The following is a 26,903-nucleotide window of genomic DNA, read 5'->3' on the forward strand; positions in this document are numbered from 1 at the left end:
TCTTTATAAATGTAAACTGAAGGGAAGGAAGAAGAATCAGTGTTTTGTAACTGATTTTGTTTTTTTATTTTTATTTCATTGTATGACTGATTTAAGAAAGTTAACATAGGTGAAATAAGATGAAAGTTTGTAAATTTTGTAGAAGGAATGACTATTGGAAGAAAATAGTTTCTTTATTTTTTTACAATTAATCTGTGTACAATTCAAGACCTTCAATTTGACTTGCAGACTTTTATTACTACAGGCTAGAATCTGTGCCCAAGAGCATTCCTGCCTTAGCTGTGAATCCACATCCTGTACCTCCAAGGGGACCCACAGACCTGCCTCCCATGCCTGTCACCAAGCCGCTTCAGATGGTGCCGCGGGGCCCTCAGCTGTACCCGGCGCAGCAGGCAGACGTCTACTGCCAGGACCCTCGGGGGGCGGCCCCGCCATTTGAGCCGGCACCTTATCAGCAGGGTAATGGCCGTTCCTGTACTGCACTCACTTTCCGGAAGGCTCATGAGGGCAGCGCCAGGGCAGAGCGCTCAGGCCTGCGGCAGCCTCCTTGGGATGAGTGTCTCTTTGAATGCTTTGGAAAAACAGATTTTATGATTGCTTAAATAGTATGAAACAAATGGAGTAGCAGAGCTTTACAGCTTTTGGATATTAACTGTTTTCTTATATTTATGGAAATAACAAGTCACCCACGTAGACAATGGAAATTTGCTAGGAGAGTATATATTTTCCTGACCAAAATTTTCTTCAAGCATGAAAAAAGATTGTAATATTACAGTGGGTATAAATTAAATAGGCACAGTGTATTTTTCTTCCTTTCACTTATCACCTAATATTTTTCTGGGTCCGGTCATATATATGGGAAACGCAGCATTCACAGAGTTTACAGCGTGGAAGCAGTATTAGGAAAGAGCAGAACACCCAGCGTGTGCGTGCACGTGCAGGCCCGCCTCGCGTTGGTCGGGTTTGATCTCAGACCGCCGTAAGGTGAGGCACACGGACTTTTTGGTTTCCCAGTGTACATAAAAGTTATGCTTACGCTGTACTATTATCTATTAATCTGTGTGATAGTATTATGTCTAAAAATACTATACATACCTTAACTAAAAATGCTTTATTGGTTAAAAAAAGGCTAATCGTCATCTGGGCCTGTGGGAAAACCGGCACCAAGAGACCTGCTCCTGCAGGGTTGCCACAGACCTTCCATTTTTAAAAAGTGCAGTTATTTGTGAAATGCAGTAAACGAAATGCAATCAAACAAAGTATGCCTGTATACACTGTATGAATGTCAAGAGTCAGGTGTATGGTTGTGTGGGTTAGTATTAGTGTGGTAGCAAAAAGTGCAAGACTGGGAGCTCACTAAGAGCTTGAGGGATTAAAAAGACTTTATGGAGGAAAGCCCTCAATAGAGAGCTTGGGGACAGAAAGAAATACTTGCCAGTAGACTGCAGGAACGAGACTGGAGTCAGTAAGGAGTAAGGACGCTATTCCTAATCCAGCTGTGAGTGTTAAGATTGAGATCTGAATTAGTCTGGCGGGAAAGAAGAGGAGGGATTTTAGAAAATAGACAAACTTGAAAAATTAGCCAGTTTTAATGATAATACTAAGTATGGAGAATGAAGGACAGCAGATGACTGAGATTTCATATATACAATTCGTATGAAAAAAATAAACACCCAATTTGTTTATCCCCACCTGAGGACATGCTTACTGATTTTAGAGAGAGGGGAAGGGGGGGGGAGAGAGAGAGAGAGGAAGAGAAACATCAGTGTGAGAGGGAAACCTTGATTGATTGCCTCTCCTGTGTGCACTGACTGAGAATCAAATCCATGACCTTTCGGTGTATGGCACCGTGCTCCAACCGAGCCACACTGGCCAGGGCAAACACCCAATTTTTAAACTGAAGTGCTGGATCTCTGTGTCAGGAATAGTTTAGAGCTATTATTTTGTTGAAGTGACCTGAAATACAGTGTATCAGTTAGCGTTCAATATTTAGCAGAAAGAGGTTTAATGCAGGAAGTTTAGATGTCTGTAAAATCAGGGAAGGGTGCAGGAAGAGCAGGCTTAAGGTAGGCCTTCAGCAACAAGTCCCAGAACCAGCTGCCGAAAGAACCTGTTAACAGCGAGGAGGCCGTGGGAAGGGGGAACTTCTGTCCTGACTGCTGGCCCTGGATCGCGTCACGCGCAGCGGCAGTCAGGAATCGGGAAGCTCCCGCCACAGCTGTCGTCGTCCCAGCGCTAGAGAGAGAGTAGTGGCTACATCTGCACCAGGTCTCTTTCCCGCGAACTCAGGCGCACATTCGGGACGTGTGCAACCTGACTGTCAGGGAAGTGTGGCTCTGCTTTCCCTGTCTGCATTGTGTCTCAGGCCTACCTGAGGGACAAACAGTTGAGAGAGCCAGTCTACTGTTGCCAATTATAAATAGATGAGTTTGTCCCAATAACTTTAAAGGACAATTTTGACATGTTATTTTTCATAAAGCTAACCCGAGTACATAAGCAGAGAGGAAAACATCTGAAGAAGTTAGTGGGTTGTTCATTATCTAGCGTTTAAGTATTTTAATGGACAGAGTCGTATGTGGCAAACCAGGTGGACTCATGGTCGCTCTTCTGCAACGCCCAGGCATGTACTACACGGCGCCACAGTGCGTGTCCCGCTTCGTCCGGCCCCCGCCATCCGCTCCAGAGCCCGCCCCGCCCTACCTGGATCATTACTCGCCCTACCTCCCGGACCGCGTCATAAACCCGCCGTACGGCACGCAGCCACACCAGTACCCACCTATGTACCCGCCTCACTGCGACGGCCGCCGCGTCTACCCTGCTCAGTCTTATCCAAGAGAGGAGATCTTCCGAGAAAGTTCCATTGAGATTCCACCTCCAGCCGTGCCATCCTACGTACCGGAATCCAGAGAGAGGTACCAGCAGGCGGAGGGTTACTACCCAGTGGCCCCTCATCCGACTCAGATCAGATCTTCGTACATCCGAGTATGCTGTCTTTTTTTCTTATCACTATGTTGATTTAGTTTGATTATTGCTTAGAGTGACTTTTTTTTAAGTAAGAAAGCATGCCTTTATTTTTCATCTTGTCATCATTTAGGTAGAATTTTTTTTTTAATCCTTGCCCGGGGATATATACATTGGTGTTTAGAGAGAGAGAGAGAGAGAAACATTGATGTGAGAGAAAAGCAGATCAGTTGCTTTCAGCACACACCCCAACTGGGGGTCAAACCCACAACCAAGTGTGAACCCTGACCGGGAATTGAATCCACAGCTTCTGGTACATGGGATGATGCGCCAACCAAATGAGCCACCTGACCAGGGCCTGTTTATTTTGGGGTTTTTTGGGGTTTTTTAAAAGATTTTATTTACTTTTAGAGAGAGGGGAAGTGAGAGAGAAAGAGGAAGAGGAGCATAGAGAGATACAATTGGCTGCCTCTCGCACACCCCCAACTGGCGACCTGGCCCTCAACCCAGGCCTGGGCCGCGACTGGGCGCCAAACTGTCAGCCTTTTCATTCGCAGGCTGGTGCTCAGTCCGCTGAGCCGCACCAGCCAGGGCTGTTTTGTTTTGTTTTGTTTTTTAAATTGAACTGTTAAAGGGGGAAAAAAATTCCTATCCCACTCTCACTAATAATCCTTCTTAGTTTCTGAAGTTTAGGTGGTTTTATTAACAATTCTAGATCAATTTGGAAATTGTGGTCTCTGGCCGAGAAAAAAAAACACTTAAATTTAGTTCTTTGGTAAATCCTGGAAATTGAAGAGGGTGCGTTGTTTTGCTTTGATTCTTGGTAGTTCCAAATGTTAAGATGAGTATAGAAGCTGCTGCTTTTTTAAAATATGTGCTAAATAAATTAATGTGTTCTGAAATTTCTTTTTAGTTTTTACTATGTTTGCATTTGCAGGAGCCACCGTATAGCCGGCTCCCTCCTCCTCCTCAGCCCCATCCCAGTCTAGATGAGCTGCATCGAAGACGAAAGGAAATAATGGCCCAGCTAGAGGAAAGGAAGGTTATCTCTCCCCCGCCTTTCGCTCCCTCACCAACACTGCCTCCCACCTTCCACCCAGAGGAGGTGAGCACCGCATTTTTCGGCTGTTTCCCCTTCTCCTTTATCCGTGGTTTCATGTGTCCCACTGAAGTGATCTTCGCCTGTTCTTAAGGTTATGAAAATATTTTCCTATGTTTTCTTCTAAAAGGTTTACTGTTTTATTCCCCATGTGGACGTCTATCTGGAATTGATTTTTTATTCTAATATGTTAGGAGTCAAGATCCACTTTTTCCCCCAAAGGGTATCTCATTGACTCAGCACCGTTTAATGAAAAGACACTCTCGCCTCCGTCCCCTGCAGTCACCTTTATCATAATCGAGTCATCTTTGTCATGGTCAGGTGACTGTATATGGTTCATGGCTCATACTCTGTTTCATTGATGTATTTCTGTGTTCTTAACACCAACACCACGTTGTCTTAGTGTAATTTTATAATATGTCTTAATATATAGTGATCTTGGTCTTTCAGTTTTGCTCTTATTCAGGGTTACCTTTGCTGTTCTTGGTCCTTGAAATATCCAGACACATTTCAGAATCATCATTTTGTTGTCCACAAAAAAAAAATCTGTTTCAATTTTTTTTTTTAATCCCCACTCAAGGGTGTGTTTATTGCTTTGAGAGGGAGGGAAAGGGGGAGAGAAAGAAAGAGAAACATTGATGGGTTGCCTCCCATATGTGCCCCGACTAGGGACTAACCCGCAGCCTAGATGTGTCCCCTGACCAGGAATCAGTCCTGCAACATTTTGGTGTATGTGACGATGCTCCAATCAACTGAGCCGCCCGTGCAGGGCTATCCGCTGTGGTTTTTATTAGGATTACATTGACTCTCTGGACCCATGCTGTTTAGTATGTAACCACCAGCCACATATGGCTAATGAGTGCTTAAAATGTGGCTGGTACACATTTACACATACTCTAAGCGTAAAATAACACAGTGCATCTGAAGATTTAGTACCCCCCAAAAGTAAAGCTCTCCATTAATATATTTCTATTAATTATATCGTAAAGTGATAATGCTTTGGATATATTAGCTTTAAAAATATTTATTTTTATTGTTTTAATGTGGCTACCAGAAATTTTTAAATTGCATGTGTGGGTCTCATATTTCCATTAAACAGTGTTGCTTGAGATCTATTTGGGGAGAAATGACATCTTTTTAAAAATACTGAGTCTCCAATAACATGGTCTGCCCTCCACTTACTTTAACTTCTTTAACTTCTCTCAGTAATATCATATGTCATATAGTTTTTAGTCTTGCACATCTTTCATTAAACTTGTTCCTAGATAACTGATTTTTTAAGCTTTTTTAAATGGAATCCTTTTTGAAATTTTATTTCTCTTTGCTTTTAATTTAGAGAAAATAGATTGCATTGGCCCTTAACATTTCAACAGTCCTATTAAATTTTCTTATTAATCTTAGTATTTGATAGTGGTTCCTTTTGGGTTTTCTGTGCACACAGTCATATCCTCTGTGAATAATGACCATTTTGCTTTTTGCTTTTCAATCCTTATGTCTCTTTTTTTTCTTATCTTGAGATAGCTAATCCTCCAGAATAGGGTTGAATGAAAGGGATAATAATAACACATATTCTTAACTTATTTGCAATCTTTTAGCGATTGCAAATGGAGCTTTTAATAATTCACCATTATACTTGCTCTAAGTTTTTTTGTAGATAATTTTGTATCAAATTAATGAAATTCTCCTCTCCATAGTTTTATACTATTTTTATAAATGAGATATGCCAACGATTTATTTAAATAATGAGGAAGGTAGCAGGATGGTAAAGTTGATTCAGAGACTAGGAGAGAGGCTGGTATAGTAGTGAAAGGCAGGAAAGGATGAACACTGACATGAGGTTGCCAGAATAAACGGACTGACGTCCTGCAGAGCAATAAACTGGAATTTGGGGGGTTATCTTTTTTGCATTTCTACAGGACACTACCGATAGTCATTGAGAATGAGTGCTATTATCTTTTTAATGTCTACAGGGTATGTAGTGGTCTTCATTTTTCTACTTCTGATATTAGTAATTTTTTTTTCAGTCTTGCTAGAGATTTATCCATTTTTATCTTTAAAAAAACAAAACAAAACAAAACAAACCAGCCCTCTGCTTGGTTGATCTTATATATTTATTTATTTTGGTTTGTTGATTGTACACACTGTCTCAGTTGTGTGTGTGTGTGTGTGCGTGTGTGTATTTTTTAAGCCAAAGGTTTACTCGGCATTATTGCAGTTGATGTTATGTAAGGAAAATGTCTTACATCCTTTATAGGTAGAATTATTATTCTAAACAACATTGGTGTCTGACATCATAAATAATAGACAATGAAAAGTAAAGTGCATCATATCACATGCAATAAACAGTAACCTTCTGGGTCTGTAAAAGTGATCTACTAAATAAAAGCTGTTTGCCATATCTAGCTTTCCTATCTAAACACTTTGGATGAATTATCCATAGCAATGTAGATTAATTAGTAAACGCATAACATCTTCTATTAATGTAACTAATTGTACTTGTAAAGTATAAACAGTGCATGTTTTTGAAGACTGTTGAAGACATCCTAGGACCTTGTTATGCCGGGCCGTTTTTAAGAACTCTGGGAAGTGATAGGACACTGTGAAAAGCGAGCTGATCATGGAATCAGGCATCTTTGCGGTTTCACCGCCTCCCTCGGCCTGTGACCTTTTGTAAGTTACTTAGCTTCCTGGAGCCTGAGGCTCAAGTTTCCCCACGTGTAAGGCTAGCGCAGTGAGGCAGGCCTGCCCCGAGCGACGCGGTGAAGATTAAATGGGACAGAGGTCATTTGGCGCAGAGCAGGCGTGCCGTAAATGGTGACCAGTTACTGCCGTACAAAGCTACGTTCAGTCGACCCTTGAACAACACGGGATGGGGTCCCCAACCCCCATGAAGTACTCAAAAAATTAGTGTATAACTTTTAACTCCCTAAAAACTTTCCCACTGTGCAGTTGTCCCTCAGTATCTGCAGGGGATTGGTTCCAACATATGCCCACATGTCAAATCCATGGTCGCTCGAGTTCCTTATGTGAAATGACGTCGAACAACGCGTACAGCCAGCCCTCTGCGTCCACAGGTGCAGAGCCAGGGAGTGCAAGAGCCAGCTGTGTATTTATTGAACAGTAACCATGTGTAGTGGATAAGCAGTTCAAACCCCTGTTGGTCATGGGTCAACTGTATTAAACTTCAATTCTGATTATAAACAACATACACAGAGTTGTATTAATTTTATACATTCTGAAAGTACATTACAAATTTCTCCAAGATCCCGTTTTGTATGCTACCGTCAGTCTGTTAGATATTTCTACTTTTCTCGACATGAACTAACAGTATCATTTAGTAATGTATCTTGAGGTTCTGTATGTGTTTTATATGTCAGTATATAAATTTAACTCATTGTTTTTAACAGCTGCACAATACATTAGAGTCGGGAAAAAGCACTCTTAGTAGGTCATGTCTCTAAAAAGCTAGCTGCTCTACACAAAGTTTGTAAGTGGAGGAGAAATGGAAAAGGAAATAGAATTTTCAAAAGAGAGGTAGAATTTAAAAAAAACAAAGAGGTACGAACAATAGGAAGAGGACTGTGCTTGAGAATGAGTGATATTTGGAAAACAGCAGACCCTGTGTCACACAGAAGACCGATAATGATGACTCAGAAAACAGAAGGCGGTTTTAGGGGGAGGCCCTAGAGCCGCGTAAGTGTGCCGGGAGCCCCCAGGGTGTCAGTGCGGGTGCCTGTGGGCGAGCGGAGCGGCACTGAGGCTCTGGGTCCGGCACTGCCCGGGCCGGATGGGGCCCTGGCTGGGCCTGCGCTGTCCTCGGTGCGCTGGAGGGGCGCGCGAGCCGGTGTGCGTCAGAGCCCTTTGACGGCTGCAGGGCGTTACCCAGACGTGAGTGCTGCGATTTCAGGACAAATACAGTAGACCTAGAATAGCTATTCTGTCATTACATAACTTCAGAACTCATCTTGAAAAAACAAAATTAGGCATCTTATCCCTTTCATTTCATTGACTCAACCTCAGGACCAGAATTCTTTCAAGGTATGAATTATTACTGTTACAGAGATTTCAGTAAAAAAGTTATTACATCATCATGCAGAACATTGAAAATAGTGTTCATGCTCTCATTTACCTGGAATGTTATTGAAAGAAACATGAAAGGGAGGGTTTAGCAAAACTAGGGCCTGGTACATGTTTTTGTAGTTTACAAAAATGTACTGTGACAAGTCAAATAACCATCATATGTTGTTTCAGCATGACGTTCTACGAAATTCCTGCTTTCTCTGTGTTGCTTACTCATAGACCCATTTCCTATTTTTTTTCCTTTTTTCCCCCCATTTGTAGTTTTTGGATGAAGACTTGAAGGTGGCTGGGAAATACAAAGGAAATGATTATAGCCAGTACTCTCCCTGGTCATGTGACACCATCGGCTCCTACATTGGAACCAAAGATGCAAAACCCAAAGATGTTGTGGCAGCAGGGAGTGCGGAAATGATGGTATGTGTAATAACTGAGCCATGATTAATACAAGCCAAGATAAATCAAGTGATTCCCCATTACAGTGTATACACAAATGATTGAGCTTTGCTTAAGAGTTTCAGGCTAGCCCTGGCTGGGGTGGCTCAGTGGACTGAGCGCCAGCCTGTAAACCAAAAGGTTGCTGGTTCCATTCTGGGTCCGAGCACATGCCTGGGTTGTGGGTTAGATCCCCAGTTGGGGGCGTGCGAGAGGCAACTGATCAATGTTCCTCTCACACATCAACATTTCCTTCCCTTTCTTTCTCCCTCCCTTCCCCTCTCTCTAAAAATAAATAAAATCTTTTTAAAAGAGTTTCAGGCTATATTTTATGCAGTGCAATTGAATTATATTTAATAATTGAATAACTTAATAATTTCATAATTGAAGTATATTTCAACTATACTTTTTTTTCAGGTATAAGTAAAAATATTTTAATACTTACCTAGACAAAGAACTTACATTTCTGTACAACTAGCAGTTAACCCAACAGCCTCTGAGAACAAAAATTAAGTTATTTTGCATAATTAATCAAGATCTTGAATTTCTTGTCCAAGTAAATTATAACTCTTTTACAATTCTGAAGTTTAAAATGACAAAGTTGCATCTAGTGAAACAAATATGTGAGTCAGAATGTAGCTACTTAGCCTCAAGTGAGCTATGGTATACTGGAACGTTACCTGTCTGCTATTCTGTTTTTTAACAAAGAATAATGAAACACCAGTATATCTAATACCCAAGCTTAAAATATGTCACTGTTTTCTTTTAATCATTTTTTTGTTTCTTAAAGAAATAAAACTTTACCAAAGTAGTTAAATCCTCCTGTCTGTACCTCCCCAGTTTCATCTCCCTCCCCGCCCCCTCGCCCCCTGAGTAACTAACCTGTGTCCTGAATTGAGATCTGACTGTGGGTGGATTTCTCATCTGACCTCAGAATGTGGAGAGCAAAGGAGTGAGAGACCAGCGACTGGATCATCAGAGAAGAGCGACAGAAACCAGTGATGACGACCTCATCCCGTTTGGAGACCGGCCAACAGTATCGCGGTTTGGTGCCATCTCTCGAACTTCCAAAACAATGTATCAGGGTGCTGGCCCGTTACAGGCTATGGCACCTCAGGGAGCTCCCACGAACTCTATTAACATGCCAGGTAAGAACCTGGGGCGCACGCTCACCTGGAGGGTCCGTGTCCATGAGCCCCAGCACCCCCACTGCCCGCTGACTGTCGATGCTCCATCGTCGTCCAAGACCTCCACCTTCAGGCGCTCCCAGGGAATTCTAGGGTGCAGACTAGAACTAACTCTTTTTATGAAGATTGCCTGTCTTCTGTGCCTGTTTTTTAATAGCTTCATTGCTTTTTATTAAAATAATAATTGCCATTTTTTTAAAAAAAAAAGTTCAGTCAAAGAAAAATCACAAACACCGATGTTCCCCTGGGGGGAAAGCCAGGCATCAGAGCCCTTCTGCCACACGGGCGGCGATCTTCCCAGACGGCTGTGCACACCACGGGCCGGGCCGGGCCTCGCGGGGCGCGGCGGCCTTGGGGGCGCCCGGTCTGCGCCGGGGCGCTGCAGTGAGTCCCTCTCTTGCAGACTGCAGTCCCTACGGCAGCCACGGGGGCTGGGGCGGCTCCGCCTACTCGCCTCACCAGGGCGCGCCCTCCCAGGCGCACTTCAGCGACAGGTACGAGCGGTCCCTTTGCCCTCCCAAGCCTTCGCGGTCGGAGCGCTGCTCTTCTCTCGTTTTTCTGGTCCGTGATTTTTAAATAAAATTTTTAATGTATTCCATGCTTTCTTTTCCACCAAAGAGAGAGAATATCCATGTCAGAAGTGGCCAGTCATGGAAAACCCCTTCCCTCTGCTGACAGGGAGCAGCTACGACAAGAATTGCAGCAACTAAACCATCAAATCAGTCAACAGACCCAGCTGCGTGGACTGGAGGTACCAGGCTAGTTTTTTATTTCAGTTTTTGAAGGGCTCTCAAAGAGATTTTAAAAGGAGGATCTTTTGAGGTACTATGAACACAAAACTTTAAGGTCTGCTTTTTAAGAGTTAGGATGGGTGTCCATTCTTTGAAGAATTGTATGCACTTCGAGTTTATTTCTGAGACAATGGGACGCTTAGGATTTTATTACCTGAGAATGAGAGACAGGTTATCTAATTTTTCCCATTAGGTATTTATCAACATGTGCCTTAGCCTAAGATTGATTTTTGATTTCTCATATTTCTTTACCTTTAAAAATTTCTCTTATTTCCTTTAATTCCTAGCATTTATTTATATACCTTTAAAAAGATAGAAGCTTAGATCTTTGCCTTTAAAAAAAAAATCTCTGTATAATAATCGCACCTTCATTAATGTAGTTCTTCCAGTTTATAGGTCACTATCATATGGTCAGGCCTGCGTCATGTCCCTGGCAGGCAGGTCAGGCAGGTGTTGCTATTCCCTTCCTCGGTTGAACTTTATTAGTTTCGCTGACGTTGAAACGTGAGCCCTGATCTTCAAACTCCAAATTCAGTGCTCCTGCTGACTCACGGCTTCTTGTCTTAGTTAAAATTCCTAAACCCGTTTTCTGTCCCAAAAGAATAACATCAGCATTTGGAATCTTGCCACATATTTAACTTAATTCTGGTTAAAGGTCCTTGTCATTATTGAGGTTTCATTGAAATAAATTACTGGATGTACTTCAGAGAAACTCAATAAATGAGGGGGAACAATGTACATTTCTAGTTGACTTCTCTACAAGCAACTTATACCTAAGATTAAATCGCTATTGACTAAGTTTAAATCCCCTATTTTTCCTTTTCAAGTGGTACTCAAAGAAAGAGACAGTACCTTATAAGTTGCATTATGTTTATTGCAAATACCTGAGTGATAAGCTGCTTGTGGCTGTGGTCTGGAACCAGGCCTGGCCATTCTGTGCACGGTGTGATGTGTGTTGAGTCGTATATGTGCTTGGCTTCACACACTAGGCTGTTAGTAACAGGCTGCTGTTGCAGAGGGAGGCGAGCGCCCTGGCAGGCCAGCCGCAGCGCCCCCCACCACCTCCGAAGTGGCCTGGAATGATCTCAAGTGAGCAGCTGAGCTTGGAACTGCACCAAGTGGAGCGGGAAATCGGGAAGAGGACCCGGGAGCTGAGTATGGTGAGCGTTATGGTGGGAAAAGAAAGGGAAGGCGGCAGGAAAATTTTGTAGTTGTGTCACAGAACTCCTGGCTCTGGAGTTCTGGAATCCTCTGGAACTACAGATCATCACCCCAAAGCTCTCCAATGAGTGATTAGTACTTAGAACACGTCTCACGGAGATGGGCTTCCATCCAGTCTTTCATTCCTCTCTTCATCCCTCCTGGTGTGAGCGTGTTCTTTGTCTGCATTACAAAGCCCATGGAGGGAAGGCAGGAGAGTTAAAGGTATTTGGCCTGCTTTTTCTAAGTCATCCTTCATGTGAGCTATTTCCGTGTTAACTTGAGGCATTCCCCTCCTCATTGTCCAACCTGGGTAGTGAGCAGTGGGTTGTACTCTGTTGTGTTTTTGTGTCTGTCTCTCTTTTAGTCTGCCTGTTTCTTTGGTCATTTTACAAAAACTAAAAAAAAAAATCCTAAAAGGATCATCAGTTTATAGTATCTTTGTTTGGTCTGTCTTCATTTGCATCATTAAATAGAAGGTAACTGAATTTATTTCCTTCCTTTTCAAAGGAGAACCAGTGTTCTCTGGACATGAAAAGCAAACTGAACACAAGTAAGCAAGCAGAAAACGGACAGCCAGACCCCCAAAGCAGGGTTCCAGCTGAGGACCTTGCATTGACATTCAGGTAAAGGAAGGGCCGTCTTCCTAGTCATGTATGACCCAGTCATGACAGAAATGCCCTTGGAAATATGATTTGATGTTTAAAATGTCACTGTTCTGTGTACATTGAGGAAAGAATATTTTTACATGAATTTAGGAGTTATAAAACTTATTGTAGAATAGACCCCACACTGAATTGAATTATCTGTAAGACTTAACAGAAATTTTCTTACTACCTTTCTTCCCCTGTTTTTTAATTGATTTGAAACCAATGTTTACGTTTTGATGCACACCTTTCCAGTCTCCTTAAAAAGTGTGTGCACATTGAGCTTTCCTCTGAACCCTGCCACTCACCCCTCACTCCGTCCGCCTGGTTTTTACTTGGGCCTGTCCCATGTCATCGAATGATTCGTCTACAAGTGTGGAAGGACACGTATCGGGGATCTGAGACTTTTCATACATGATCCCGACTTACCCTCCTGATAATAAGTAACAATGACTGCTCATGCCCTGTTGCTTTCAGGCTAAGGGTAAATCTATGCATTTTGGGAGTTTCAAAAACTTTTCTTGTATTAGTAAGGGATCAGCACTTTTTTTTCAAGGAAGGATTGAAATATTTAAAATTATGGATTTTACGGTCTCTGTCAAAACTCCCAATTCTGCCATTGTGGTGTGAAAGCAGCCATAGATAATACGTCAACAACGGGCAGGCTGTGTGCCAGTAAACATTACAAAAACTGGCAGCTGGCCAGCTTTGAAGTTTGAAAGCTATTCATATAGTCTCCTTACTGCTAAAAGAACAGCCTTTTGATTTTATTCTACGAAGTCATCTTTTTGATCTCCTTTTTAAAAAATCCCAACTCCTTTTCTTTAAATGTTAACAGTGATGTACCAAATGGATCGGCCTTGACACAAGAGAACATCAACCTCCTATCAAACCAGGCCAGCTCTCTGAACCTGTCCGAGGACCCCGAGGGAGGAGGAGACAACAACGACTCCCAGAGATCGGGGGTCACGCCCAGTCCTGCTCCCTGAAGAAGGGAGGGCCGCACTCGCAGCTTCTCCCGAGGGACGGGACTCGGGCGCCACCCTCTGAGGGCGCCGGCCGGCAGGGGAGCGCGAGGGGATGCGCGCCCCACCGCGACCCTCGGCAGCCCTGCACGTCGCTCACACCAGTGCATTTTTTAATTTAAAAAAAGAAAAAAGAAAAAGAAAATAAGCAGTATCTGCAAGCAATTCAGATTAAATTTGTTTTTGTTCTGTGAATGAACTTTATTTTTAATAACTTTGGACGCCTTGGATCCAGGGCTTTAAAAAAAGAAGATATTATATATACACTCTGTTTGATTAATTGTATGATCTTAATGAAGTAGGCTTTTCTTGTATTTTGGTATTATTACATACCCAGTGTATAAGTCCTTCCTTGCAACCTTTCCCCCTCTCACAACCCCATAAATTAAACCAGACAAAAAGCACCAGCCTTTCTGAAAAGTCTGTGGTGCTTGACAAACAAAAAGACAGTATCAGACTAGTTATTAGAAAATGTGCAGCAAACCAGGTTCACCGAGAGAGCTGTCCTTCGGAAGCCGCAACGGGCTTGCCCTCTCTGGGCCGCTCCCTTCACGCAAAGGTGTGTTTTTCTGTCATTAAAACTGTGTCGTTGTTGTTGTGCAGGGGAGGTTAAAATAGTCTTGTTTTTGTTTTTAACTTTTCAGAGACGATTGCCAGACAGTTAGTTTAGTTAGTCCTCATTTTCCACATTATGGATCCTTTTCATTCTCTTAATGTGATCAGAAAGCCGAGTCAGTGTCTTAGGCTGTTGGTTAGACTCCAATGGAGATTCTTTTAAAAAGGAACTGCAATTTATTGGCACTGAAAATACACCGTTAGTGTATTACCTCTATTGAGCTGATGGTCAGAAATCTGGATCTGTGCTCTTCCAAACTGAACTTCGGCTGAAATCATAGAATGTTAAAAAACCAGGACAATCAGCACTCGATTTGAACTTAACACGAACAGAGCCACGTTATTTCACTGGATGCTTCTGTTTGACCCTCCAAACCCCAAAGTATGAAATAACAGCCGTACAGAGTGGCACCCTGGCTTTCAAAGAGATTTGCCTGGGGCTCAAGGACAGTCTGAACTGATCAGTCGTTGCTGTTCAGAACCGTTAGCACGAGAAGGTAGCAAGTGCCTAGAAGTCAGTTTCTAGAGACTTGGCTTTGCACCACTGAAAAGGTTCTTCGTGACAATGTTGAAAAGAGCAGAGAAGAACTTTCACTGTTCAGTCCACTGCACATGTTCTGATGGCGCGTCTGTACTGAGCTAAGACCCTGCGACATGTTCGGTGGGGGCCTGTGCTGTCACCACCCGCCGACCCTCGGTTTGCCTGCCTTTCACGATTTCCCTTTCTGGATTATACTACTAAAACAGAAAGCACTGGTTATGTAATAAGTTACTGCATTGCTTTGGTTGGGGAAAAGCAAGAGTTTGTATTTTTCTTGTTTCTTGTTTTCTGAACCCTGAACTCTTGCTGAGGTCGTCAGAACCTCAGTCTAAGCTCTGCGCCCATCATACTGTTCACTGAAACCAATTGGGGGGGCGGGGGGGGGGACGACCATCCTGCCATTGCCTACCAGTAGGAGAGTCCAAACAGAACACTCTTTTGAGTAGCGATTATTTAATTTGCCCAGTCAAGGCACCGTGTTTATATACTATTTCACATTGAATTTGATTATGCCCTACAGACCTGGCTGGTCAAGGATTTGATATACACATATTGGCTTGGGATTCGAGCTTTCTTTTTTATTTAAATAAAAATTTATATATATTATATATATATACATATATACATAGCTATATCTGTATATATATTGGGTATGTTTTAAGGATTTTTTCGCATGAGCGCAGCTGTTGCGATAAAATGACTGATTGGGAGGTAGAAGCACTGAATATAGATGAGGCATTTTTCATTGGAAACCCATATTTTCCTGCTTTGTTAATACACTTGCTTTTTTGCTTTTCGTTTGTTTGTTTTGCTTAAAACCCTCTTATATTTACTCTTTAAGTGCTTGTTTTTTTTGGGGGGGGGGGTGAGGAGAGAAACTCTGCATGTCTGACAGAGTCCCAAGATGTTCCACTTCTCTGTATAAGGTAGAAGGCTGCGTTCTTGGCCCCCAGCCTTCGGCAGGCAGAGCTGGGCACGCCTCGCTTCTGCTTTGGGTGTGTTAGGTAACTGAAATTTTCGAAGCAGTTGGTTCCATTTGGAACTCAAAATGATTCTGGTATTAGAAGGAAACTTGTGGATGTTGATTTTGTGAAAGTTCAGAATAAAAGTAAAATTCCATTTGGGTATGTATGGTAACCCCTAATAATTTCTGTTATTCTTGTTTCTTTCAAATGCACTCATTCTTGCTTTCACCATTTTGATTTTCCACACTAGTCAGGAACAGGGATTAACTTATACAGTGTTCCCATTCTGAATAAAACAGGGAGAGCCGCTGCTTGGAATTGATTTAAAATAGTTCCTTTCGCTTTTTACGGTATTTGCATTTGGGGGGTAGGGAGATCCCCCGATCGCAGCCTTAATTCCAGCGAAGCCCCCCCCCCCCCACCCAGGCCCCACACTGTCCAGGAAGGCTGGCCGTGGAGAGAGGCGGGGGTGGGTGCTGGCCACGGCGCCGGGCCTCCCCTGCACCGGCTTGGCCGTCCTGCCTTACCTCCTGGGTGCTCTACGGCTTTCCTAGAGCTCACGAGCAGTTTTAGGAATTCGGTGAAGCCTCCAAAGTGTGGGGTCCATTTTCCGTTCTCCTTTTCTCAATGATACGTTTTATGATATGGTGAGCCTGTGAGGGGAAGCGGCCCGTTTTGGCAAAACTGCCTGACTCTTTAACTGCTTTTTAGTCAAAGTCTGCAAAAGGCATTAATTTTTCTGGCTTTTAAAATTTATACCTTTAGAAAGAGTTGAGATTAAACCAGTCAGATAGGAGACACAGTTTTTATACTTTCTACTTATTAAAATATTAATTTATTCTGAAGATGACTATTTCACTGAATTCAAAAGCACGCCTTGGACACCTCAGATGAGCATGAATAATTCTGAGAGGCTTAGGTAGGAATAACAAGCACTGTGTTTACTATTGTTTAAATAAAAACCGGGCCTTTATCATAGCTAGGAATGTACAAGTATTTTGACTTAATTTTTTTTTTCCAAGGGGTTTCTGGCAAAGTTTAGAAGAACTGAGACTAAGATACCTACATTCAATTTCTGACTGACATGTAATTCTTTTTGTCTTACTGATAATATTGTTACAAGATAAGTCCAATAGCTGCCCTGTCTTGGCTAATTTAGAGGCTAAGATGACCAAAGATCTATTCCTTGTTACTTTTCTAATCAAGTTATAGCGTAGGTTTCTACTAATGTTGTCATTCAGATGACAAGACACTATTTAATGCCAGCTACAAATACGCAGCTGCTCAAAATGTATATGATTTGGTACAGCATTAATGTGGCTGAGTCTCTTTTCTCATCCACTCCCCTTCTCCTCATCATTCCCACTTGTTTATTCCTTTGCCTGAAAGACAAAGTTGATGCGATTCTCATTTGCTACTTGAATACGTAACTTCATCTGACTGCCCACATAGGTCTTCAGGGTTGGGCCACAAAGTTGTTCTTCTCTTGTCCTGGCCCTTTTCTGTCTTGCAAATGCCCCTTGGTTTACTAACCCACCACCCTCCCCAATCTGCAACAGTGACAGTCTGCTGCCTCACAACAGAGCATTCAAATGAATTCGCTTAGCCAATAACTTCTGTGAAGTTGCCTTTTCTAATGGTGTTATTACTCAGTGATGCACAAATGTGGTATTTGCCCTACTGGTAGGCAAACAAAGGTCTGGTTCAGAATGGTAGCCTGCTGTTTGTTTGTTGTTTGTTTGTTTGTTTTTAAAGGAGAGCCAAAGACTTGTGCTTTACTCTGTTTTGGTTTGGGGGAAATAGCCATTTTGATTGTGAAACCTTTGAGTATTTGTGAGCTGATTGTACTGTGTAAGTAGATTTATCTGAAGTTAACTGTTAAAGTTAGCTGGCCTTATAAAATGTAAAAGTAATGAGCATTCATCAGCTTCTCTTTCACCAGGGACTATCATCTTAGACAATATGATGTGTAAGCTGTCCCTTCCCCCCTTTTTTGAGACTATCTTGTCCTGATAACATCTTGTGTGTTTCTGTTTTTTTTCACTTGTGCCTAAAGAACAATTTCCTGTTGCTATGGCCAGGTCATGGGGCCGGGTAAAAGAATTCGTGAGCATATGACTGCTGAGAAATAACTGACTGTAGGCTATGTGTATCAGCTTATATTCAGATTCGGAGAAAAATACTCTTCACTGAAGAGTATTTGGTTACTATTACTTGTATACAAATAGTGATGGATGGAGGTCTTACCATCTTTTTTCCACGTTTTGCTCATTTTGGAGAATTGAGTAAAAACTCATTTATAAAGTCTCTCTATTAAAAGCACCTGGAATGGTTTATATTTCATTAAAAGGAAAGGCCCAGTTACTTTTTAAGAGAAATTAATAACATGCCTGGAAATGAATTGCAGTGTTTACTTAGATTTTTACCTTCAAAGAGTCCAATTTTGTTCACTTTTAATTTGCTGTTCCACTGTTACAGCGTTCTCTTCCCTGAAGAATCAGCCCGTCCCTTTAGAGAGCAAGCAAGGCTCCGCACGAAGCCCGCGGCCCCTGCCGGCGGCGGGGTGGCGCCTGCCGCCGTTTCCCTGGTGCCACTTGCCGGGCCGCGCTCGTCCCGCCCTGGACGGCTATGACTTTTACATTTAGCTGTTGCTTTAGCTCAGCTTTATGACTTTTTCCTGCTGAAATGACTTGTCGGGAGTTGTAGGCGGATTGCAGTTAATATATTTTTAAATTCTTTAAAACAACTTTTTCTATTTATTGATCTTAGAGAGAGAGAGAAACAGCGGTTTGCAGCTCCACCGCTTCTTGCATTCATTGGTTGACTCCTAGGTGCCCTGACTGGAGAGCAAACCCGCAACCTTGACGTATCTGGGCAATGCTCTAACCAACGGAGCTACCTGGACAGGGCGATACATATATATTTTTTAATTCTTAATTCACCTTTTCTGAGCCACTTGAAAAAGAAAGCTGTTTTTGTCCAAAGGTACTCTTAATTATAATAAGATTTGGTTTTTAAGATTTTTATTTCTTTGGTTCTTAAAGATATTTCACAGGTAGTAGAGTCTAACTGATAAGCAATACTACCTATAATGTTGATCAAGAATAGGAAACTGCCACCGCCAAGAAGTCACACTCCTGATAACTTGTCCCCGACAGATGCATTTGCAGTACCGCACTGGCGAAAGCGGGTAAGGAGCCTTTAGAAATCCTGTTGTGATATAGGGACTTGCCTGCCACTGGACTCCTTGTTTGCAGAGCCTCTGAACTGTCAGCTAGACACTGAATTTCCCCTAAACTTTATTTCTGAGCAAAACATCCCAAGAATAATAACCTTTATTTTCACAAGAAAATAAGGCACAATACCTGAGAGAGAGAACTTAAGCCTCAAGACAAGATTGTGTCCAAAAATGTAGATTTAGAAAAACAAACTCCTGTGGCATTAATGTATTGTATACTACACAAGGTGAGCTATTGTATTGAGGTCTTAACCGTTCCTGGTCGGTTGGGTTGGGCTGAGTTTTGCTTTGTAACTACATAGACAGAGCTCACAAGTCTTTGGCATCCATTCTCGGCTGTACACTCACTCAGAAAGTCATAACTGGAAACTGTCCGGTAGCCCCTCCCCCACCCCAGCTGGTGTGCGAAAAGGTCAAGGAAAGGATGGAAACAAACTGTTGGGTGTCTGGATGGGTTGTTTTGTTTTGGTTTTTTGCTTTTGTCTGATTTTAAAGAATTGTGTTAGTGTAATATCTGAACCATCCTGTAAAATATTGCTCTAATTTGAAGGCATGTTAAGCTTTTGTTTATTATTTTTACATCCTCTGTTCAACTGATACACTACCCTGTGAACTGCTTTTAACAGGTGTGTTGTTGCCTGAATTTTCATTAGCCCCTTTCTCCTTGCTTCTCTTCCCACCTCCTGGGAAGGAAAGGAACTTGGGGGGCAGGGGAGGGTTTCATGTCATTCATTGATCCCTGGGCCTCGTTATCTTACTTTATGATAAATCTACGGCTTTTTGGAACACGAGCAGCGGAAAAAGTGAATGAAGATAATGAACAAAACCTTTCACCCACCTGAACGCTTTCCAGTTGTGAGATTCCTCTTCCTGTGTGTGGTCTCTTCCTTGTCACCCCTGCCCTGTTCCCCTGACTACGGTCGATTTGGTCTTTAGGCTCATATCAGTCTCCCCGAGACATTCTGCAGTCATTATCACCTTTTTGGGTGGATTTTATTTTGGTTTTTTAAATAACTTTTTAACATTGATGCATATTTGCTTGGGATAGAGCCTGTGTAATTTACCAATCGTATTGATTGTATGTGATTGTGCCCGGCAGAGGTATACTTAACAAGACAAAAATAATCTAGGTTAATACAGGAGCCCATGAGATTTGAGTCAGAATATAAATGATTTCATGAAATCACAGTTTTGCATAGTGAAATGTAAGCTTTCTGTTAAAAATCAGTGCTAGACTAAGTACTTTATTTAACGTTTTCTTGCACTCCTATTTTTATCCTTGTTTCAACTCTGTTCTTTCTTGTCTGCCTCCACCACGTATTCAGAAATAAAAATATTGGGCCTTAAAGTGACAGCTGATTTTGAAATTGCTGGGCTTGTGAAATTTTACTTTCTCCAGTGTTTTCAACTTTTAAAAAAAGTGAAGACAGACAGCAGGTTGGAATTTAACAAGATGTGAATAATTCCTTAGCATTTGGCAAACTGAAATCTTATTTGAAGACTTTCTTTCTGGGAGGTTCTTTTGCAATATGGAAGAGAATCCCATTTGAAATGAGCCATTTTCCTCTCTTTTTAAAAATCTGTTTATAGTTCTAGTTTTTTAAGCAGTCTTCTAATCAAGTGAGGTGGAAAAACAGAGATAGTGGTAGGAAGAGATTTAGGGCAGCAGAACTCTGGGTCTGAATAAGTACGTATTCCACTTCTTGCAGGTTTTTGAGAGGATTAGAGCCATCTTCAATTTTGTATTAGCCATGTGCATGTTGTTGATGTCAAAGACGCCACATTTTGTTAAAAACGCTTTTTCCTTTATTACCTTCGAAAACTGACTCAGCCTCATGTTGCTCCTAGTTAGAGTTTAGGGCTCCCATGAGTTGCAGATAAAAGGATTATTTTAACATGTAGAAGGAGGTGATTCACCTTTTGGTTTGTAAATATGTGGAAGTGTCTACAAGGTCTTTATCTGCTTTCTGTCAGCATTTATATTAAATGATAAATTAATGAGGAGAAACTGTGTAGTCTTTTTTGTAAATGAGTCTGTGCCATTGTATTCTAACCGTGGGATTAATTTCTTACGCCTCTTTTTCTTTTTAGGTGAAAACTAAAGACGTAGATAATGTGCCTAAGCAAACATATCACTGTAGGAGCCACTTTTTCAAAGAGATCATAGGAGTTACCCCAACCTTAAAATATGCCGCAGCCCAGATGCCGCCTCCGCTACCCGGCGACCGCACATCGGGGATGAGGCATTGGTTCTGAGACCGCAGGGTCCGTGCCCCGTGAGTCTTGGTGACTGGCGTCCCAAGTCCCGGCTGCCACGGCTTCCCTTCGAAGTGGCGCCCGCGCCCAGGGAAGCGGCTCTGACCTTCTTGGGGGCCCTTCCCGACGGAGCGTTTAAGGGTCCGCTCTCACAGGCTTCTCCCAGCGGCCCTGAAACCCCCACCCATTAGTCATTCCCTGCAGTTGGAGGGTAAATATAGGTTTACTTTCTCCTGCTTAAGAAGGAGGACATAAAGAAAAAGGGGGAGGGGGCGGGAGGGCTACCCTAGATTCAAAGAAACTTAGATGCTGAAATCAAATGCAACATGTAGACTTTATTTGGATTCCCATTCCAACAAGCCAAACGCACAAAGGCATTTTTGATATAATTGGGGAAGTTCGGTTAAGTATAGGGTGTTAGATATAATCAGGGAATGGTATTTTTGTTCAGTGTGATAGTAGCAACATAAGAAAATGTCCATGTTTTTTTAAAGATGCCTAACAATGGCTGAAGTTTACTTTAAAATTACTAAATATCTTTTTTTTAAAAAAGATTTTACTTATTTTAGAAAGAGGTAGAAATATGTCGGTTGCCTCTTGCACACACCGCGACTGGGGACCAAACCCGCAACCCTGGCGTGGGCCCCGACCGGGAATCCAACGGGCTTCTCTGCTTTGCAGGACAATGTGCAGGCGCGCCGTGGGTCAGGGTGAAAATTGCTAAATATCTTTTAAAAAAAACAAATAACAGACATTACCAATGAAGGTTACCCCCACCAGCAATTAGCAATTACGTGCCCCTAGGTACCATCTCTGACCTCAAGGGAAGGGGCCAGAGCGAAAAGCTCTGAAGAATGAAAGACGGTGAGTACTGTGACCGTCCTTAACTGTTAGTCTGGGGTGGGAATTCCACCAGCAGAGCTGCCGCCTACCACTCACCTAGGCCTCCCCTGCTCACAGCAGTAGGTACTGTCGGGCCCTTAGACTGAGGCTCACATCGGTTAATGTGGGTGTTGTGTGCGTGTGCATGTCAGCACTCCAGTCCCAGTACCCAGCTCATCTGCAATGACCCGCCAGTAGCTCCCTCGCTTTCCAGCGCGGTGGCTCACTGGAATGCGTAAGCACACTTTACTCACTGAACACCCACTGCAGTATTTACTGAAGTAGTTTATTGAACATTGCATGTACGTACAGCCCTGTCGAGGGCAAAGAGAACTCTTCCCTCCCTTCCAGGAGTTTGGACTCCTGTTGCTGGACTGGACATGTACATGGTTTAAAAATAGGTAACGACCATCTGCAACACACTGGGCAGAGTCACCAACGAAGATCCAACCACAGTTCTCAGGAGAGGAGCAAGGCGTATGAGATTGTGCAGAGGAGACTCCGCTTTGCCTGGCCGGGCAGCGAAGGGTCCCCTGAGGAAGTCACTCGAAGGTAAGACTTGACAAATGGGGGAGATGGGAGGAATGCTGGAGACAGGGAGACTCCTCGTCAGAGAAAACAGGACGTGTGAACGCTGAGAGCAAAGGAAGAACCCGTGGTCCCGAGACTGCGGAGTCGCTGAGGCTGGAGGCGAGGCAAGGGGCCGGTGGCTTCAGATGAGGCAAGCCAGTCCCTGAGAGGCCCGTGGACCATGATCAGGTGCCAGGATTTTGCTCTGAAAGTAAAGGGAATCCTGGGAAGGGCTATAAGCAGGGAGGAAGGGATCAGACTGGTGCCTCCCTGTGTCCGTTGTTTGGATCACTTCCCTGTCTCTGCTTCCTGAGATTATAGAGCACACGGTGCCCCTGGGCTTTCGTTGAGGGTGCAGTCACTGCCTGGCAGGTCAGGAGCGGGGCCCGGGAAGCCCTTCCTGTTCATTGGACTTAAGCTTTTGTGAAATGAATGAGACGCACGACAGAATTACCGGGGAGACTGCTTAGTGAAAGACAGGCAGCACTGGAGAGCAAGGTGATTCAGGAAGGCTTTTTTTGTTTTTGTTTTTTTAACAGCTTTATCTATACATATTTAATTGGAGTCGGCATAAACCAAAAAGAAGAAAAAAATCAGGGTAAGATGTCAATTGGATTGCGGGGAGGAGTCAGGAAAAAGAACGAATTATCAGGACAACCTTGTTAGACCATCCCAAAGTAGCTAGATTACGTAATGTTAAGAGGAAAATGTCAAAATTAGGTATTATCCCACTTAACCTACAAATGAAAAAAGGAAGTCAAAAGTTTTTCCTACTTAACAATTTTTACATAAAATACGTAGTGATTCCTTTTTCAACATGCCACCAGTAACTTTAAATTTTTAAAAAAAATAGATTTTATTTATTATTTTTTAAAGATTTTATTTATTTATTTTTAAGGAGAGGAGAAGGGAGGGAGAAAGAGAGGGAAACATCTATATGTGGCTGCCTCTCGCACGCCCCCTACTGGGGACCTGGCCTGCAACCTAGGCCTATGCCCTGACTGGGAATCAAACCGGTGACCCTTTGGTTCACAGGCCAGTGCTCAACCCACTGAGCCACACCTGCCAGGACCATGCCACCAGTAACTTTAGAAAAAAGAGGCTCCTATTGCCCGATGACTAGAAAACCTCAAATGCAACTAAGCAGCTATGCTATTGCTCAGTATGGTCAATTAAATTATTCTGTACTGGTGTACATTTCAGTTTAATATTGAATTGCATTTTGGGTTTTAGAAAGGCAGAAATATTTATATTTTGACTTTTATTCTAGATATTTAACATAGTTAAGGTGACAATTCAAGCATATTAATGAAGGTAATTAAAATTTAACGATAATACAATCTCTTACAACCTACATACTTTGTATAACACTCACATTGAATGAAACCAGTGTCATTTAGCTGGTGTCTTACAGACATACTACATACAGAGAGAACTGAACCAGCAAAAACAACCATTCTAAATGTACTACGGTAACAGTAAAAAGGGAAATATACCATAGAACTGAAGTAATCCGAACCGCACCCCTTGATATCTAGACTGAAGATGACTGGTCTAACACAAAACCCAGCCTGCATCCGTCACTCTGATCATGATGGCTTGTAAAAGTGTCAGGCTTCTAGGAGACACAGCGTTCTATGAAAGTCAGTAAATCTTTTCAACGTTTCATATCTGTGAAGCCAGGCTAAGGCTACACCTGTCGGACAAGGTAGCAAAGCAAACAGGACTTGCATGTGCACGATATACAGTCAAGCTGCTGAAGAAGCGGGCTGCAGAAGCTCAGCCACGTTTCCGTGGCGTCGTGGCTCTTGAGCCTCAGGAATGGCGCGGTCCTTCAGGCTTCTCCTAACGCTTGGTGCCGTGCGTTTAATAACACGTTCAGAGGTAAAAGCAGGCACGACTGTAATGGTAGCCATGGTCCCAGATGTTGACAATGTGTCTGCAATTTGAGAGCCTTTCAGAGCGACGTCATTCTGTCCATTAACCTCACAGATGCTGTGTCCTCTGAGAAGCCCGCTCCCGGCTGAGGAACTGTCTTTCACTGTGGATGTTATTTTTCCATTTTTACGGATAAAACCAACAGGTCCGGCACCCTCCTTACACAATAGTAATTGTGCGTTTAAAGGGCCTGTCATGAATAGTCCTAACAATCTTCTCTTCGAAAGCCTGCCTGAGCCCCGTGTGTGCTTTATCAGACTCCAGCCTGAGCTGTTTTCCCCGTCGATCTGGGGTGCTTGGTCCCCGAATCTCAGACCGACCAAGGGGGCTGGAGAACTTGCCTGGACTAGCTGAGTGGATATGTTATTATCTACTGATTCAAGCCGGAGCCCAATTTTCCCATCTTGATCCTTACAGAGAGTAACTTCACGAACCTCTTGCTCAATGTCTGCCCTGCGAATTCCAGTGTCATTACGAGTTATGGGAGCCGCCACATGGAGCCCATACTGGCAGGTCTGCTACCAGCTGCCCGAGTTGGAGCTCTAGGGGGCCGTGGCCATATTTGCACATAGTTCTTCTTCATCTGAACCAGGCCCATGTATTGAGAGAGTTCCAGAAACAAATAGGACAGGTTTCCACCTTGAGAACCGGGAGCATATGTTTCAAACAAAACTGCTGGCTTCACAGGGTTTGCAGAAAAAGTGCTTTGAGCCTGAGTTACTTTGTCTGCCTTCAGGTCTTCAACAGATGGGTACAGAGACACTTCTGCAGGATTTTCTCGGCTGCAGGGACCCACTCCCTGCTGCTGCGGCCTCCAGTCACTGTCAGGAAAGTTTTCACATCTGAAAAGTGTGGGCCCCGGAAGGTCCGGGAGGGTTGGTCTGGGGGCTCTGGCAGGGCACGCGGCGTCCTGAAAGGGCGTGGCCTTGTGCTGGAACCAGGAGCGAGACAAGTAGGTGAGGTCAGGTCCTGAGACGCTTTGTGAGTGTTGAGTCGTTTGGATTTGAGCCTTTAACGACCAGTGAAGGTTTCAGGCCAGAGCGCGATGTGACTTGGGGTCTGGAGCGGGGACGGGGGCTGTTGCAGACGCAGGGAGGGGCTGCTCTGGGGCCGTGGGAGGAAGGGCAGGGAGGGTTCCTGGGACAGCGTTTAACCGAGGCGTCCCGAGGGCAGGTGGCACTACCGAAGGGCCAAACGGGTGCCTCCAGCGTCAGCTGCTTCCCAGAGTTCCCTGGACCAAGCAATGGGTCTGCTCCCCTGTCGTCAGGTTCAAGGGGAAAAGTTACCGCTGCCCTTCCAGGGAGAACCACAGGTGTCTCAGGCTAGTGTTGCCTTCCTGTCCCCCCGCGTCCGAAAGCGGGCAGGTTACCGGGATGGGAGCGGTGCCCTCTGGTCTTCCTCAGCCTGACCGGGCCTTCTTTCGTCTGACAACAGGCCAGGGAACCTGATGCTCTCCAGCCCCAGGGCCCGTGTCCCTAACTGAGAGCCGCTGGAAGCCTTTGTCTCCACACCGCCCCCTGGGGAGCGGGGCTTCTGTAGCCCCGAGGGAGGGTTCCTGAAGCTCGTTTCTGTTCGAAATTCGTGCACCCTGTGCCCACGCAGCACCTGCTGGTGTTCGTGCCCGCCGTCTTGGCGGGGCGGGGCGGGGGGGGGGGGGCCTGAAAGCCGCGATGAGTCTGATAGCATGGAAACCGGCCCGCTTCTGTCCCTAGACCCTCGTTTCTGCCTCGCTGATGGACATGGTCAAGGTGGCCCGAGCAGCCCTTGGCAAAGGCGGGGAGCAGGCGCCGGTCGCCTAAGTGACCTGTGCTTATCGAAACACATGCCCTTGGCCTTCCTTAGCTTTACTGTGAGCTTCTCCCTGTTGCTCCTGGGCCGCCGGACCCACCCGCCGCCCAGCTCTGCAGGGAGCTCTCTCCCGCTGCCTTGCCCTGCGCTCTGCCCCTGCCCTTCGCTCCCCACGTCTCTCCACGACCCCTGCACGAATGGAGAAGCAATGACCTTTGTCTCGTGCTCGGCTGGTCAAGAACACCCTCACCTGCTGGTTCTGTTCACGCAAGGCACCCATTTCTCTGAGTCGGTGGGCATTTTTACTTGACTTTTTTTCCACTTAGGAAGAATTTGAAGTATTTTCCTGTTAATAAATCAGCAAAACGACTCTGGTCTCGGGTTCCTTCAAACACAAATATTTACTGAGCACGCAGTACACTCAAGACCAGGGGCACTGGCACTGGGTATGCTCAATAAATATTTGTTTTCATTGGGTTTCCCTGAAACCCAAGCTGAACTTTCTAACGGTTGGGAGCGTTTGGACAGATGCCAGGGAGGGGCTCTGAGAGTCTCACCTGCACGTTGCCACGGGATGGATGATGCAGGAGTTAGTTTGATGAACTTCATTTCACCATCATTAAAATGCCATCGCCACCCGGTCTACCGGAAGCGCGGGAGGACGGGAGGCGACTCTGGTCCTGGTGCC

The 26,903-nt window shown here is 44.0% G+C and overlaps 1 protein-coding gene and 1 pseudogene across 3 annotated transcripts in view; one reads left to right on the forward strand and one right to left on the reverse strand.

The window, feature by feature from the left end:
* Positions 1-15,948, forward strand: part of RC3H1 (ring finger and CCCH-type domains 1) — a 62,916-nt gene extending 46,968 nt beyond the window's left edge. For 2 of the 3 annotated variants that reach the window (XM_054587741.1, XM_054587742.1), the window contains exons 11-20: positions 245-459; positions 2,621-2,982; positions 3,899-4,066; positions 8,402-8,554; positions 9,507-9,720; positions 10,163-10,253; positions 10,378-10,510; positions 11,540-11,710; positions 12,261-12,376; positions 13,236-15,948. In XM_054587741.1, the coding sequence (XP_054443716.1) occupies positions 245-459; positions 2,621-2,982; positions 3,899-4,066; positions 8,402-8,554; positions 9,507-9,720; positions 10,163-10,253; positions 10,378-10,510; positions 11,540-11,710; positions 12,261-12,376; positions 13,236-13,386 (1,774 nt within the window). In that variant the 3' untranslated portion in view covers positions 13,387-15,948. The remainder of the gene's footprint in view (positions 1-244; positions 460-2,620; positions 2,983-3,898; positions 4,067-8,401; positions 8,555-9,506; positions 9,721-10,162; positions 10,254-10,377; positions 10,511-11,539; positions 11,711-12,260; positions 12,377-13,235) is intronic. The other variant, XM_054587744.1, reaches the window with a different exon arrangement.
* A 7,487-nt stretch (positions 15,949-23,435) lies between these two features.
* Positions 23,436-26,903, reverse strand: LOC129082026 (syntenin-1-like; annotated as a pseudogene).

This window comes from Pteronotus mesoamericanus, unplaced genomic scaffold, assembly GCF_021234165.1.
Source record: "Pteronotus mesoamericanus isolate MK-2021 breed Mesoamerican mustached bat unplaced genomic scaffold, CSHL_Meso_final scaffold_1186, whole genome shotgun sequence".
Lineage (NCBI taxonomy): Eukaryota > Metazoa > Chordata > Mammalia > Chiroptera > Mormoopidae > Pteronotus > Pteronotus mesoamericanus.